Below are 16,726 nucleotides of genomic sequence, written 5' to 3'. Positions count from 1 at the left end.
GCTAATGTCTCACTGCTTATTTGTAAAATAATGTAAGCTTCTAACTTTTAGTCAAAATTAGCTCATAAATGTAAAGGTTTTAAGTGTTAAAGCCCATTTTCCATTTCTGTTTTCTTAAGTCCATTTTCTTGGTGACCAGTAGGTACGTTGCAGTTTTTACAGTGTGGTCTCTGTCTTTCTCTCAGGATGTGTTGTACACTGTGTGCAACCCAGTTGGTAACGTCCTACGTATTGTCATCTTCAAACGCAACGGCATCCAGGCCATGGTTGAATATCCTGACTGTGTGTGTGTGTGTGTGTGTGTGTGTGTGTGTGTGTGTGTGTGTGTGCGCACACAATTGCATGTGTGCTTGGGGTATATCACAGATTAGCAGAGAAATGCCAACATGCGTTTTCATTTTTCTAAGCTCCAGTTCAGAGCTTAATAGACTCGTTTGGATACAAAATAATGAACACAGGATGGTAGAAGAGGATTATAGCTAACTGGATGTGTTTTGTTGATGCCAGATCAAAGTTCACTTCATTAAACCTGACAGTGCATCATCCTGAGGGCTGTGGTAGTCTTGTTTTTCTCTGCTGATCCTGATGAGTCAACCTTAACAAGCTTGTTAACATTTGAGTCAGTAAAGGATGCTCAGAAGGCCAAACTGGCTCTGAATGGAGCTGACATCTATGCTGGCTGCTGCACACTCAAGATTGAATACGCTCGGGTAAACACATGCACATACACTCACACAGTCATGCCCATGCACATGAACACACATCTAAAAAGAGGTGCTGTGCTCTGTTGCCCCTTGCAGCCCAACAGACTGAACGTCATCTGCAACAACAACACCAGCTGGGATTACACCAAACCCTTCCTCCTGCACCGAGGTAGCGTTCCCTCTTTTAATCTCTGATCAATGAAAGCACTTTAAGCATATTCTTTAAAGTTTACTTCGAGGCAGTCCGAAAGTCTTTTTCCATGGCCACTCAGAACTCCTCCCACACCTGAGTTTTTGCTTCAGCCACTGCCCGAGCCACTTCACGCTTGGACTGTCAGTACATATCAGCTACCTCTGAAGCCACACAGGCTAACCAAGCCTGATAGGACTCCTTCTTAGCCTTGTGGCTCCCTTCACCTCTGGTGTCCACCATTTGGTTTGGGGGTTAACCAACGACAGGCACCAACCACCTTGCGGCTGCAGCTCAGTGCAGCGGCTTCGGCAATGGAAGTGCTGAACATGGTCCATTCGGACTCAATGTCCGCAGTCTCTCTCAGAATGCTGGTGAAGCTCTGCCGGAGGTGTGCGTTGTAAATCTCACAGACTGGGGCCTCTGCCAGACATTCCCAGCACACCCTCACTATACGTTTAGGTGCACCAGGTCTGTCCAGCGTTCTCCCCCGCCACCTCATCCAACTCACCACCTGGTGCTGAATTTGATTAGGTTGAGGAGTTTAAGTATCTCGGGGTCTTGTTCATAAGTGAGTTGGGAGAAGAGAGCAGGAGATCGACAGACAGATTGGTGCTGCGGCTGCAGGGATGCGGACAGTGTACCGTTCCATCATGGAGAAGAGAGAGCTGAGTGTAAAAGCAAAGCTCTCAATTGACTGCTTGATGTACGTCCCTACCCTCACCTATGGTCACAAGCTGTAGGTAGTGACCGAAAGAACAAGATCGCGGATACAAGCGGCAGAAATGGGCTTCCTCAGAAGGGTGGCTGGCCTCTCCCTTAGAGATAGGTTCAGAAGTTCTGCCAGAGGGGCTCAGAGTAGAGCCGCTGTTCCTTACATTGAAAGGAGCCAGTTGAGGTGGTTCGGGAATCTGACAAGGATGCCTCCTAGGCGCCTCCTGTGCGAGGTTTTCCGGGCATGTCCCACTGGGAGGAGGCCCCGGGGCAGACCCAGGACATGCTGGAGAGATTATATCTCTCGGCTGGCCTGGGAGTTCCACCGGACAAGCTGGAGGAAGTGGCTGTGGAGAGGGACGTCTGGGCTTCTCTGCTTAGGCTGCTGTCCCCACGATCCGGCCTGGATAAGCGGAAGAAGATGGATGGTTCACTTCGAGTAAAATTAATATGTTGACATTTTACTTATTCCTTCTAGTGAACATTATTATCTTCTTTTTACACAGCAGGAATGTGTCTTATAAAGCACAATACATTTTGTTTGCAATCTGAGTAAATATAAACAGAGTAAATTTACTCCAGTTCAGTTGGAAAACCTCAGGAGGAGCTTGGAAATGTCAATGCACTAAGATGACATTAAAAGGACAAAAGACTGATATGGTGTGTCCCAATTAAAGGGCTGCATCCTCAAAGAACCCAGCCTATGTAAACCGTGAAGGCCGGGTCATTTGAGGATTTGGTGTATGCGATTTTTTTGGTTTCTTAAGTATCTGAGGATGAGAGCGCACAAGACTATGAAAACGTGACTGTTAATTTTAAGATTAGATAGTAAGTAGCAGCTAATGTTCATGGGACTAGTGTCATCTTACTTTGCAAATATAATATGCATAAAGATAAAGTTCTTGTATTAATAAATTAGATTTAAAATTCTCATTAGTGAAATTTAGCTCAGTTTTAAATACTGAACTTCAGCAAGGATTCAAGTTGCATTTATTTCTATTTCTATATCACTTCATATCTTCATCTCAAAGACAAGTGTATAAGGCTGTTTTGGACATGAGACAATTATTGTTCTTTTACTATATTGGCACTACTGCGTTTGTCTGAAGGCTTACTTATATTGGTAAAAAGAAAAGTCAAAATGAAGAGTAGACTGATATACTAAATATTCCTTTATTGGGTGAGGAAATCATGCCATATCTTAACCGTTTTAAGTCATATAGAATAGATGTGATGTAATGCTGTAATGCAAACACAGCAGTACTATTGGTACTAAAATACTCCATGTTTCAAATAACTAAAGAAAAGAAATATTGACATCTATTTTCAGCTACATTCTGGTGCTTATAGGTTTCTGAATATAAAACTTTTCACTGCTTTTCATCGTTTTTACTTGGAGGTACATACGTTGTGCTTTACATTCAGAGAGAAAAATAAATCAGGGGAAACGGCTGGATACACAAAATGGTGACAGACTCAAGTGGTATGAACCACTACAAAAATAACATAAGAGCAGTAGTTTCTCCACATTTACTTTTTGTCTTATTAGGGGTATTAAATAAGTTGAGATCCCATTTGGCACACTAGCACACTGAGTCTATTTGGCTCAACAGCACCAAGCAGAGGCAGCAAAATAACCAAGTTACCATTAACATTAGTGCAATGAACCCTGAATCCTGCTTGTACCGGGACTTAAGTAATATTTAGGACTGAAAACCAGGCAGCATTCACTAATTTCGTTCCTTTAAATTCAGATAAAACTGAAGGTATTGTACTTGGCCTTACAAGTATGTTATCTAACTAGTATGCTATCTAACCTCTAGATGGCGTTACCCTGTCCTCCAGTAACACTCTGATGAATCTTGAAAATTGTTTTTGACCAGAGGATATGTTCTTCAGTGTGCATATTAAACAAAAATGTAGGACTGTTTTCTTTCATTTGTACAATATCTCTAAAATTAGAAACATCCTTTCTCAGAGTGACACTGAAAAACTAGCTCATGTATTTATTACTTCTAGGCTGGACTACTCTAATTCATTATTATCCAACTGCGCTTAAGACTCTCTGAAAAGCCTTCAGTGGATCCAAAATGCTGCAGCAAGAGTACTGACAGGTGCCAGAAAGAGATAACATATTCTTTCTCTCATACTTCCTTCTCTTCACTGGCTCCCTTTTTGAACTGCAATCAAACTTAAAATCCTTGTCCTCACATACAAGTTCTTGTATAATCTGGCCCTATCTTATCTTAAAGACCTAATAGTACTGTAACACCCCATTTTGAGCACTTTGTTTGTTTGTTACAGAGCGGGGGAAGGGGAGACAACGTCATGCCATATTGGGAGAGCATCCATCTAACGGAGGTGGTACTGTCTGTCTTCATCCCTCCCTGTCTAGCTGCCAATATGTTATCTCTTCCACTTGTTTCACTGCAATTACTGTGAGTCCACTGTACCACATAATATCCCCTGAGTATCTGTGCGTATCTTTGCAGGTACACACTGGCCCCTCTTGCCTCTACCTGCTAAAAGCCAGAACTGGAGGTACAGCGAGGAGGTGCAGGAGAGGATCTCTTACCCGCTACTCCAGAAGACCTCCCCCACATTCTCTTCCTCTTTCCTTGGCAAAAGCATTACTAGCTCTGTCACCATGGTGAGCGGTCTCCATCCTGTTAAGATGAACTGCAGCCGTATTTTCAACCTCTTCTGTCTCTACGGCAATGTCGAGAAGGTGTGTAAGGATCCTCTCTGACTTTTAGAGGTCATGTTGATATGAAAATACATATATTGTACAATAGTTCCTATAATTTTCTTTTAATAAATCTTAATCATAACTTATGTTCTAGGTATGTATGATTTAGTTTATTTTTACAGTGCTCAAAAAAAGAAAACATCAGATCTCAATGGAAAAAAAATAATTCTGGATAGCTATACTAGAACAAAAGGATGCCACATCATTGGATGGAAATGAAAATTAGCAGCTTACAGAATGAAAATGTGAAAAAAGATGCAGCACACTAGTCCATTTTGTAGCAACTCAAAATGGCACTCAGTAGTTTGTATGACCCCCATGTGCTTGTATACATGCCTGACAATGTTGGGGCATTCTCCTAAAGAGACAATGGATGTTGTCCTGGGGAATCTCCTCCCACATTTGGACCAGGACATCACTGAGCTTCTGAACAGTCTGAGGTGCAACCTGGGACGTGTCAAATGGACCAAAAATAATGCCCCAGAGGTGTCCTTTAGGAACTCCCTGTTTACTTTGGCAATATGAGAGCAGGCATTGTTTTGAAGCAAGACCAACTTACGACCCATACTCCAGTGTAGGGTCCAACAATGGGTGAAGGATTTAATTCCAATACCTATGGATAGTCAGGGTGCCTTTGCCTAGACTGTAGAGATCAAATGCAAGTTGGGTTCCACAGTGCCAGGCAGAGAACACAGGGCCAGTTCGAACTTAATAAAAAAAGAAAAAACAAACAAGCCAAATCTCATGGACCATCATCAATCTGTATTAACTTCTCATGTATGCCTTAACCATGCATGTATTAATTCATTCATTCATTAAAGAGGTGTTCCCCCAGATGGTGTACTGAGAAATAAGGTATGCATTCAAAAATTTTTTACAGCCACAGACTAGCTGTCTACGAAGTTCATTTACTGTATTGGTGGCACTTTATAAAAATGTCCCACTATTAAGCATTAGTACGGTATTAGAAAGTCCTTAAGTCATCATGTACATATTTCTTTACACCTCCTCAGTATGTCATTTGTTATCCATATGTTTATCCATCTGTTACTGTTACACCATGTACTACTGTCACTGCTATACTCACTGCTCACTATGTACAGCTATCACTGCAACAGCATCATTGCTGTTTATAATCACAATCATATTTATTATCATTATCATAATAATATCTGTATTCATAAATGGTTTCCTAAGGAGGAATGGTGCTCTGTAATTGTATGAATTAGTAAGGCAGTTAAAATAGAAATGGACTACTTTTTAAAAAAAATGAGCAACTGACCTGCCATTTAAAGAAAAGCGAGTAGCTTCTATCTTAAAAGGTCTTTTGCAGAGTTGGCAAAAGTACAGACATTCTGTACTATGCAAATACTACTGTTAAAAACTACTCAAGTAAAAGTTGAAGTACTGATTTCTTACACGTCTTCAACAACACTAATTAGCCTGCAGTTTGTAGCTATTCACTTCACTGTGCTTCTCCTTCAAGCTGCATCCACTGTTTGTTTGGGTGGGTGATTTGGGCATCAATAGCATGTAATTTCAAGCCTGCGCTAATCAACATCTCATCTCTCCTGTGACCCATGGCTTTTTATATTCAGAGCAAGTGAATATATTTTAGTTTCAATATTAATGATTTAAAAAATTGCAGTAGAGAGAGTAGGGGCAGGGTTAAGGGGATGGTGACACTCATGCAAAATAAATAAATACTGCAGTTATCGGCAGCTACCATGCTGCAAAATGGTAGCTCTTCAGCTAAAGAAAATATCTTCTGTGTTTGCAGGTGAAGTTCATGAAAAGCATTCCAGGCACAGCATTGGTAGAGATGGGTGATGAGTATGCTGTGGACCGAGCTGTGACTCACCTAAATGGTATCAAAGTATTTGGCAAGAAATTCAACGTCTGGTAAGCACTAAATATGCATGCTTCAGACTTGAAGACACTTGGGGTTTGTGGTAGGGAGTCTGATGTAGTCTATCCGGTCGTTAAGTGATGACGTGACGAATCCTACTTCCGGGCCTAAAGTAGTCTGCATTTAATATGGCTTTTGTGTTGTTAACATGTTTAATGTTTTGTATTTTCTTCTATTTAATCTCAAAAAACTCCTAAAAGAGTCAGTTATCACTGTTGACCTCCCTCGGCTTTTATTACCGCTAATCATTTATTTAAGCTCGGTTTTTAAAACCTTAGGATGTAACTACAGCCCAGCCCATGCAGCAGTATATGAATGACTAACCTCGTATTGTAGTGATGGGATTTCCGGCTCTTTTTAGAGATCCGGCTCTTTCGGTTCGGCTCACTAAAAAGAGCCGGCTCTTTCGGCTCCGAACCGGCTCTTCAGGTTGTTTTGTTGCTTTAATTAATTTATTATTAGCAATAATATAAAATTATGCACAAAAGGAATTACTAACGTAAAAAAAAGTGGTTTTATTTATATATGTTTATATATAAATATATGCGGTGGCCCCTAGAGACAAAACACGTACAAACTCCAAAACACATTTCTAGCATGAACTGAACTTCCAAAGCAGAGCTACTAGATCACTTAAATTACACAATTGAAAGCATGTGTGTATTGTTTGTGTATTTATACACAGGCACTCATATATATTCAAATAATTTAAAAAAAAGTTCATTTGCCTGTTATTACCACACACCAAATCCGGTCGTTGGTACTTGCTGGCTTGTGTAGCCACAAGATAACAAAGGCTCAACACTGCGCCCAGCATCCTGTAGCACTTCTGTTGTCTTTTGTACGTGTTTTGAGTTTTTATGTGCTTCTGAGTTTTTATATGCTTCTGAGTTTTTACGTGCTTCGGAGTTTGTACGTGTTTTTACGTGTTTTGGAGTTTTTACGTGTTTTGGAGTTTTTACGTGTTTTTACATGTTTTGGAGTTTGTACATGCTTCAGAGTTCGTACGTGATTTGAAGTTTGTATGTGCTTTGTCTCTAGGGGCCACCGTAAATATACTTTTATTTATTCACTCCACATAAAATGTAATAAATAAATCATATAATACAAAAATCAACTATTCACATTTCAAGTTTTAACTATTTAAATTTTCAGCTTTTTCCTTTTACAAATTTAAAGTGAAAAGAACACAAAACACTGCAAACCACAACACAATTAAATATAAATTATAATATGAAAACAAACAGAAGATGCACATTCTCTGTCATATGGACCTGCATGAATAAACTTTCTGAATCCTTTATCATCTGCAACCGAAAATAGTTGTGGATGATTACTATACCTTTCTAATGTTGTTGTCCCTGCCTCTTTCTCTCTCTCTGGCTCTGTTCCTGTGCTACTGAGTGTAACTACCGCCCCTCCCCCCCTCTGCCCAGCGTAAAGCACAAGGCTCGCGTGCAGAGTGAAGCGGAAAAAAAGTGCGAGAGAGAGAGGCTGAGAGAAAAAAAAAAAAAAAAAAAAAACCCACGTGACGGCTCGCGATAAGGAGCCGGCTCGCGTCGTTCACGTCAAAGACCCGGCTCTAAGAGCCATTTCGTTCGCGAACGACCCATCACTATCGTATTGTGGATGGATTATCTCAGTTGTTCTCCTGACCACCGAGAACACTCACGTTAACTTTTATCGAGTGGAAAAAAAGTTAGCTTGTTTATATTAGGCTAACATAGCTGTGTCGCTAGCGGTCACGTAACACATCATTATATACCAGCTAGTATATCTTCTTCATTTATGTTGGAAGTGGTAACAGAGCTGTAGGTTTTAATTTGTTTCCAAAACCCCGCAGTCAGGACCAGTGTTGGTCAAGTTACTTGAAAAAAGTAATCAGTAACTAATTACTGATTACTTCCCCCAAAAAGTAATCCCGTTACTTTACTGATTACTTATTTTCAAAAGTAATTAATTACTTAGTTACTTAGTTACTTTTTAAAAACACGATTTACAACCTGAATAGGTGATAAAGTGATAGATCTTTCAGCCCAATTCTACTTTTTCTACATAATCTATCATACAAAATGTAATCAAATGGAAAAGTCCCTTTTTATAAACTTGTTTTATTAGTTTTAATCTTTTAACTTCATGCATCAAGCAAAAAAAAATTTTGTGTTTAAACTCACTCTTTCAAATAGATGCAAGTAAAACACAGCAGAAAATAAATAAAGTCAAAGACTAGCGGTCCTTTTGCTCTATTTTCACCTGTATAGCAGGAGTAGGGTAGGCGGAGGTTTGCCCTGGTGCAGGTGTGCCGCAGCGGTCAGTTGAAGAATCCGCGAGTTTCTCTGTGAATTTCCCATTACGTCATAGCGCACTCAGTGCTCACTTGGAAGTTTAGGGGTTTTTTTGCTGTAAAAAGAAGTTTTCTTCCCACCCACAACGGACACTAATGTTTTTGTCACTTTTTATGGAATCAAACTTAAAGTAAGGTCAGTACTTCCACGCTTTAAACGCTGCATGCTCATACTCTCTCCCGCACTCGATATTGTTGATCTGCACACAGCTGTTGTCACGAACGACGCACTTGCTTACGTCACTGTCATGAGACATTCTCGCAAAAAAATCACGGTTTTAGTAACGCAGTAACGCAGCGTTCCTACGGCAAAGTAACGGTAATCTAATTACCGTTTTTGCAATAGTAATCCCTTATTCTACTCGTTACTTGAAAAAAGTAATCAGATTACATGTCCTGTAATCATCTCATGTTCTGCCCATCTCTGGTCAGGACATGCTATATTGTATTTAGATAGAAGCTAGCGAGCTAACTCCCTGCTAATTTCTAACTCCGTTAAATGTCATAAATTCCGTTTTCATGGATGCCTGGATGTTAAACTCAATTGGTACACCTGGTAGAGCAGAACGCTGATCATTTTATTAAAGATGAAAGACTTTAGACAGTTTTTCAACTCTCAATAATGCCATAGTGATCGTTTGATATATGGACCTGCAGCGGAGTTTAGGCCCAGACACGGCTAGTGACGTCAGACTTAACGACTGGATAACAAAATATCTTAACTGCTAGCTAAAAGTACATGACGCTGACATTGGCTCTAGTGATATTCATGTCATGATCATAGGTCAAAACTGAGAAGAGACGTGCATGTTTAAATAAAGGAAAGGAACACGTTTTTTTTAAGACCTGATATCCAAGAACTCTCCAAGGACTGAAAATTCCTACAAGCTGTCACTTGTATTTTACATAAATAACAGCAGTTAGCCTCTATTTTTTTTTATAAAATATGTTGGGCTGTTCCAGCCTTTGCAAATTTGTAGAAATACTGCATTATTGTATTTTTTCATTACTTCAGTCAGTGACTATCTGCCCAGAACTTAAAGGAGATCTATTTTATCTGTTACCTGAAACAAGCCACTTGAGTTCACTTTTTTAATGTTAAGCCAACTCTCTTCTGATTGGTAAGGTATCCCCCCTCCATGAAATCATACTGTACAGAAAGTAGAAAAAGCCTTAACAAGCAGACTGACGCATAGGATTTTGGCTCACACTGATAACATGTCCTTACAATACTTTGTCTATCACACATCCCTTTATCTGACCCTGCTCAGTGTGTCCAAGCAACAGGCTGTGATTCCCAGTCAGGTCTTTGAGCTGGGTGACGGCACCTGCAGCTACCAGGACTTTAGTCTAACAAGGAACAACCGCTTCAGCAGTGCACAGAGCAGCAGGAACATCATCCAGCCACCCGCCACTGTGCTGCACTTCTACAATGCCCCACCAAACCTCAATCAACACCAGTTGCAAAAGGCAAGGCCACACCTGCATGAGACTTATTATTTCAATGGAGAAATGCTAGACTGAATGTCTACTCCAAGTGAGCTTTCTAAGTAGACAAGTATGCGCTCCACTGTGGCACGCCTTGAACTTTCTAAGTAGATCAAAGATAAGGAGTGGTATGTTGGTTGTTTGTTTGGAAGCATCTTTATTCACACATAGAAAGAAATGGGCTCAAGTTATTTTCTTTCTGCTCAGTGTACGTAACAGAATAGACAACAAATAATTACTATGGAATAAATAGATGGAATAGACTTGTTACTATATAGGGTCAAGTCCTCATCTTGACTATATATAGTCAAGATGAGGACTTGACTATATATAGATATATAAAATAAAATAAACAGTAAATTAAACTTTGTAAATGTTTTGATTTTACACACGGTACATCTTGACATTTTAAGATGTCAATAAACCTAGTATACCATCATAATAACCTTGTTCAGGGAGATTTAATCTTCAAGTTACTCAGTTTTGCCTGTGGTCTTAAGATCACTACTGCAAACGTATTTTTAGCAGTGACAACCAACATTGAAAACCAACACTTTTTGTCAAGTTTTAGTTTGGTTTTATATTAACAAAAGAAAATGCAGGAATTGCTTTTAAAAATGCTTTTCTATCTTTCTTGCCAACAGCTCTGTACTGAATACAACATTTCAGCATTCTCTAAGTTCAAGGTTTTTGATGCCAAACGTAAGTTTAACCAATTAAGCAGCGATAATAACTCCTCAGGTCCAGGTATCAGGAGATATCATTCAGTGTGTACACGTGTGGTTTTTGTTGTTATAAACATTTCCATCTTTCCCCCATCTTCCTCTTCCTCTAAGCAGCCAGCTCAAAGACTCTGTCTGGTCTGTTGGAGTTTGACAGTAAGACTGAAGCTGTGGAGGCTCTGACAGTCCTCAACCACCACCAGATCCGAATACCCAGTAAGTATTCAAATGATTCTCAGAACTGCTGACAGCAGGTTGCTGGCAGTCCCTGTGAAACCAGTTGCTAAAGACATGTTCTGATATTGCTTCAGAAAGTGAGAAAGAGGGTCCAAGACATGCAGAGGATGACTGAGTCAGACTTAAAGCAGAATGTTTATCGGCTGGTACCAATAATCAAGAAGAAACATAAATTCAAAAGGGTAAACTGAAAATTATTAACCACGAGGAAGATCACTAGAGTTACTAGGAAAAACACACTGTCAGTGTCCTGTGTCACACTCTGTTGTGACACAGGACAAGGGGAAAGAGGATGACAAGACACAGCTTATTATAGTAAAATATATAATATAATATATATATATATATATATATATATATATATATATATATATATATATATATATATATATATATATAATAAAATAATTACTGAAATAGGATAATTACAACAATCAGAATTAATTATTTTGTCTTCAAGTTAGAAAAAATAGATAAGACAAATTAAGACTAGTTACCTAGAACGAGGAAACCGACAAAAAAAAAAAGAGGAGAGGGGAAAAAGGAGGAGGGGAGGGAGGAGGATAGGAAAAGAAGAGAGGAAGTAACAACACTTTAAAGAAAAATTGCCTCAATGAATGCGTGAGCAGAGACTCAGACAGTTTGATAGTACGCGCAAAACAGAAAAGCACTGCATTACAATTTAAAACCTGTAAAGAGTTTAGACATTTTAATTAAACAGCTAACCAAGAAGAAACAACAACTGAATCTCATTCAAAGGGTCTTCAAAATTGAAGATAGCTATTAAAAAAATCAGGATCTAAACAAGTTAATTTTTGCTATTAAGTTTCTAACAATGACATTCAATGTTGCTTGATCACTTTTGGACAGAGGTGGGTAGTAACGAGTTACATTTACTCCGTTACATTTACTTGAGTAAGTTTTTGAAAAAAATTTACTTTTAAAGTACCTTTTTTGCACGATACTTTTTACTTTTACTTGAGTACATTTGTGAAGAAGAAACGGTACTTTTACTCCGCTACATTTGGAAAATTTGACTCATTACTTTTTAAAAAATAATTAGTTTAACACATTAGATAACATGCCGCCAGTGGAGTTTCCGGTAACTTTTTTACCAATCAGATGTGGCCATGCAGTCACATGACCAGTTTGAAACTGTGGCGGGCAGAGCGGCCCAAGCGTTTCAAAGCAGTGTTGCCAACTTAGCGACTTTGTCGCTATATTTAGCGAGTTTTCAGACCCCTTAGCAACTTAGAAAAAAAGTTGCTAAAAAAAGACGTGAAAGCGCGTATCGCTTTTACTCTCAACAAGCAGCGGGTGCTGTAACGCAGTCAGTTCTTCTTTTACTCTTTTACTCTTATGCTGTTTTGTGGATCACAAGGTTTAAAACTACTTATAAACACACACACACAAAGTAACTCCACCAGAGTGCCTATTTCGGGTCACTTTTATCGGGTCCAAGCCCGGATAAAGGAGCAGGGTTGGAATTGTGACATTAAAAAAACCAATAATTGCTAAAAGAAATTTAATTTGTAGTTCTAAATAAACTCTAAATGCATTTAGGACGTTTTTAACTCACTTTATGTCTCTTCCACGATGTTATTTCTCTCTCCAACAACATAGGTTACAATTAGATTAGCATGACCAATTATGCAAATTAGGCAATGACGTCATTTAGCGACTTCTAGCCAATAGCGATTTTCCTTACTGAGGAGTTGGCAACACTGTTTCAAAGTAGCGGACACTCGGAAAGAAGGAACATGAAAACAGAGCTGAAGAGGATGAACACCCTTGGCCTCACATACAAAGAATGTTTCGCTTAAAAGCAGCACAAAAGAACAACTATGTCTTCAGCGTCGGTGTCTTCAGTGAGAGCCAAAACAAACCAACTTTTCAGCGTGAAAAAACTCAGCTCGTGTAACCTGAGGAAACGGTAAGTTTTCTCTAAATATCTTTTTAGCTGTGGTTAGCTGGATGTCAGTCTTATGTTACAGCAGCTGTCTAGAGCTCGAGCTGCGAGTCATATTTTCCGCGCTACGTTGTAGTGAGATAAGTTTGTGGGTGTTTTGTGCAGCTTCGGCTGTCTTTTTAACTGCTCGCTGGTTAGCTAGCGTGAGCTAGGGCTTTGGAGTTGACGTCACGCCGCAATGCATTGTGGGAGCGCGGCACCATTTTCGGGGTCTACGAATCAAAACAAACACACTGTGTTGGAACGACGATTACAAGATGCTTAAAAGCAGCTCAAAAGAGAATGGACTGCATAGAGACCGATTTTGTTCAGAGGCGAAGCGGCGGTACTTGCAGAAAATAGCGTGCATTGGAAATGTGGACCCGTATGAAATACGGCCGTGGAGTAGAAACCCTGAAGACCAACCGCTATTGACGTAGCCTGACATATTTTTGTACCTTATCTGTGGAGTCAGCGCGTCCTTGTCCTGAAGGATTTAGTTATTCTTTATGGTTAAAGAAATTGCAATGATTTATTCATATTTATTATAGTCAAAGGAGCTTGACATTTTATTTTAGTTTTATACAATGATTAATGACCTGCAGAATCTCCTTATCATATTAAGTGATTCATAATTGTCACTTTATGCTTTCTCTATCTCTAAAGTGATGACAGAGAACAGGCAGATTTACACTATAACATGCAGCATTCTATAGATGGACACATAAAGAAATGAAAAATTACATGTATGTGCTAACTTTCTAAACACTTTGTTACATTTATGATAAAGTCGATTAAACACATTTATGTCGGCCTTGGCTCATAGTTCTTGTCTGTAAATTAACTTTGCCTGTGTGTGTTTCAGGTCCTGCACTCTCAAAGACTGAATGAACCAGCATTGCAGCCTTGGGTCATGGTGAGCATCACAGGGAAGGTTGAAGCCGCCCACTGCACCTGTATGGCCGGAGTCGCGGAGACCTGCACCCATGTACCTGCTCTTCGGTTTAATGTAGGAGCAACAGTGTTGATCGTGGCACAAGGACTGTTACAGATGAACCTGCATACTGGGTTTTGCTGAATAATGTGACCAAGATACAGTCAGTGGTTGGCCATAAGATAGACTTCTCCTCTTCAGCTGCCCAAAAAAAAAGGCTTTTGATCAAAACATAAACAGAACATCCATAATGAAAGGTAAAAGGAGCCGTCCTCAAAACAGAAAAATCCCGCCTGCTACTGTGGAGGAGTTGTCACTGCTATAATGACATAATGTTTTATCTAGGGGTCTAGATTTATGCCTGTAGTGCACTGCCGTGTAAATAATTTGCATTTACTGAATATGTGCTGACTGAGTCCCACTGTTCAAAAGTTAAATAAAGAAACAAACTAATTTTTGCCTCTTTTTTTTAAATTTTTTTATTAAAACCACTTTATAGAACATCACATCCGTTACAGTGTAGAATCCATGTCATTTATAGTTTACAAATGACAAAATGTTTACATAAAATCATGACAGTGTTTACATGATATCACCCACTACTAACACTACTTTATTTACTGTATCTTTTGGAGAGAAAAAAATCGCTATTTATACAGCAAAAGACTTAAGAATATTTAACAGGAGCAGGTTTCATTTTCCCTGGTTTTATTATCACACTGTTCACCAAACGCAGCAAACCTTCACCATCTTATCCAGAAGGGTCACCTCTTCACCCTTACATGGAAGAAGTAATCTGATTGGCATGGTAGTATGTTTGAAGCAGGTCCCTTGTGTAGCGCTGGAACCCAGTCATGATGTTTCATCCATTTCATAGGCTGGTTTGCTGCAATAATGCCAAATAATTAGCAACTCTATAAATAGAAGGTAGTTCTGCAAAATCACTCATTAGGATGTTTGTTCTAATTTGCTATGAGCGCAGAGCGCATTGAAAATAAAACGAATAGGCTATAAAGAGTGATATGAACATATTTAGAACTTACCGGAATAAAAATGTCTGGAGCACCAACAGATATCTGGAGATGGAAGAGAACTGGATATCAGCTCGTCTCACAGCTGCTATCCAGGCTACACGCCTTCGTTTGGTAACATCGATACACGAGCTGCCTCATGTTGCTTCCAGGTTGGGAAAGAATGAAAAGACAAACCCTTTTCAAGCTTATTCTCTTGCCGGTCGTGCAATCGAACACTGCAGTCGACCACACAGCAAATATGAACGGTGGCTGTTGTGTGTGCCTTCGCTCCCTTTTCGCTTGCGCTTTGTTTAGACTGTGGCGGTAAGCATCAACGACACAGAGCTCTCAGTTCTCACTCCTTCTTTATTCATCTCCAACATCAACTGCGCATATCGCGCCACAAAACACAGGGACACACTTCCTATACACTGGGTGTGAGTGGAGCCCTCTAGTGGTCCACCACACATGCCCCCCCCCCCCCCCGAACACCCAGCAGAACTAGTCCAGGACCCGGGGCTTAAGCAAACGGCCGGAACGGCTGAACTGGGGGGGTGGGGAACTGACAGAGGGCAACCCAGCCCGGGAGCGAGGCTGGCACTGGCGGTCAGAAAAAGCTGCAGACGACTCGGACTCCGTTGATTTTGGGTCGCTCCTGGGGGAAAAAACGGAATCCATCAGCCCGGTGGCAGGTGGGCGGCCGCGGCGAGGGGCCTGGGCCGGGACCACCTGATCCTCTTGCATAACACGTGCAGGCTTAAGTCTGTCAACAGAGACAACTTCCTGCCGACCGCCAAAGTCCAAAATGAAATGTTTGTTGCCTGGTTTAAGAACCCTGTATGGCCCCTCATATGGTGGACGCAGCGGAGTCCTATGGGCATCGTGCCCGACGAAAACGAAACGAGCAGAGTCCAACGAACTCGGAAGAAAAGTGTCAGGCAGGCAGTGGTGCACAGGACCAGGAACAGGAAATGAGTCTCTTGGGGGGTGAAAAGGCAACAAAGAGGTATCGAAACATGGGGGAGGGCTCTCAGGTAAGAATTCCCCGGGGACCCGGAGAGGCTGGCCGAGGACCAGTTCAGCCAGGGAAACCCCGAGGTCTTCTTTAACCACGCTACGCAATCCCAGCAAAACCCACGGAAGACGGTCGACCCAGTCGCCACTTGTTAAGGAAGCCCGGAGCGCGGCCTTAAGTGACCGGTGAAACCGTTCGCACATCCCATTAGCTTGCGGGTGGTATGCTGTGGTGCGGTGGACCTTGACTCCCAGGCCGTCAGCCATAGCAGACCAAAGCTCGGAAACAAACTGGGGGCCCCTGTCCGAGGTAATGTCAGCAGGGGGGCCGAAACGTGAAACCCACGTTGACAAAAATGCCCTGGCCACCGTCGCCGTTGTCGTGGACGCCAGGGGTACCGCCTCCGGCCACCTGGTTGTGCGGTCCACCACAGTCAAAAGGTGCGTGAAACCCTGTGACTGCAGCAAGGGACCAACCAGGTCCACGTGATCGAAAACGCCTACCCGGGACACGGAAAGGTTCGAGGGGTGCCTGTGTGTGCCGGTGGATTTTCGAGCGTTGGCATGGGATACAAACCGCCGCCCATTCTTTCAACGTCTTGCGAAGACCCGGCCAAACAAACCTGGCGCTGACCAGCTTGATCGAGGCCCGGACGCCGGGATGAGAGAGGGCATGCACCGAGTCAAAAACACGACGACGCCACGAAAGGGGAACCACCGGGTGGCCGGTGGAAACGTCGCAAAGAGTGGCGGAAAGCGC

At 41.2% G+C, this 16,726-nt stretch overlaps 1 protein-coding gene across 2 annotated transcripts in view; it reads left to right on the top strand.

Annotated features, from left to right (window-relative positions):
• LOC120716637 (heterogeneous nuclear ribonucleoprotein L-like) overlaps positions 1–16,726 on the top strand; it is a 44,965-nt gene that overhangs the window by 27,121 nt on the left and 1,118 nt on the right. The window contains exons 4-12 of one of the 2 annotated variants that reach the window (XM_040004195.1): positions 186–271; positions 614–710; positions 801–873; positions 3,913–3,972; positions 4,101–4,336; positions 6,138–6,259; positions 9,882–10,080; positions 10,743–10,800; positions 10,938–11,036. In XM_040004195.1, the coding sequence (XP_039860129.1) occupies positions 186–271; positions 614–710; positions 801–873; positions 3,913–3,972; positions 4,101–4,336; positions 6,138–6,259; positions 9,882–10,080; positions 10,743–10,800; positions 10,938–11,036 (1,030 nt within the window). The remainder of the gene's footprint in view (positions 1–185; positions 272–613; positions 711–800; positions 874–3,912; positions 3,973–4,100; positions 4,337–6,137; positions 6,260–9,881; positions 10,081–10,742; positions 10,801–10,937; positions 11,037–16,726) is intronic. The other variant, XM_040004196.1, reaches the window with a different exon arrangement.

The sequence above is a fragment of the Simochromis diagramma genome, unplaced genomic scaffold (genome assembly GCF_900408965.1).
Source record: "Simochromis diagramma unplaced genomic scaffold, fSimDia1.1 OVJJ01000565.1, whole genome shotgun sequence".
Taxonomy (NCBI): domain Eukaryota; kingdom Metazoa; phylum Chordata; class Actinopteri; order Cichliformes; family Cichlidae; genus Simochromis; species Simochromis diagramma.
The sequence above is the reverse complement of the archived record's forward strand: the minus strand, read 5'-3'. Positions and strand labels throughout refer to the sequence as shown.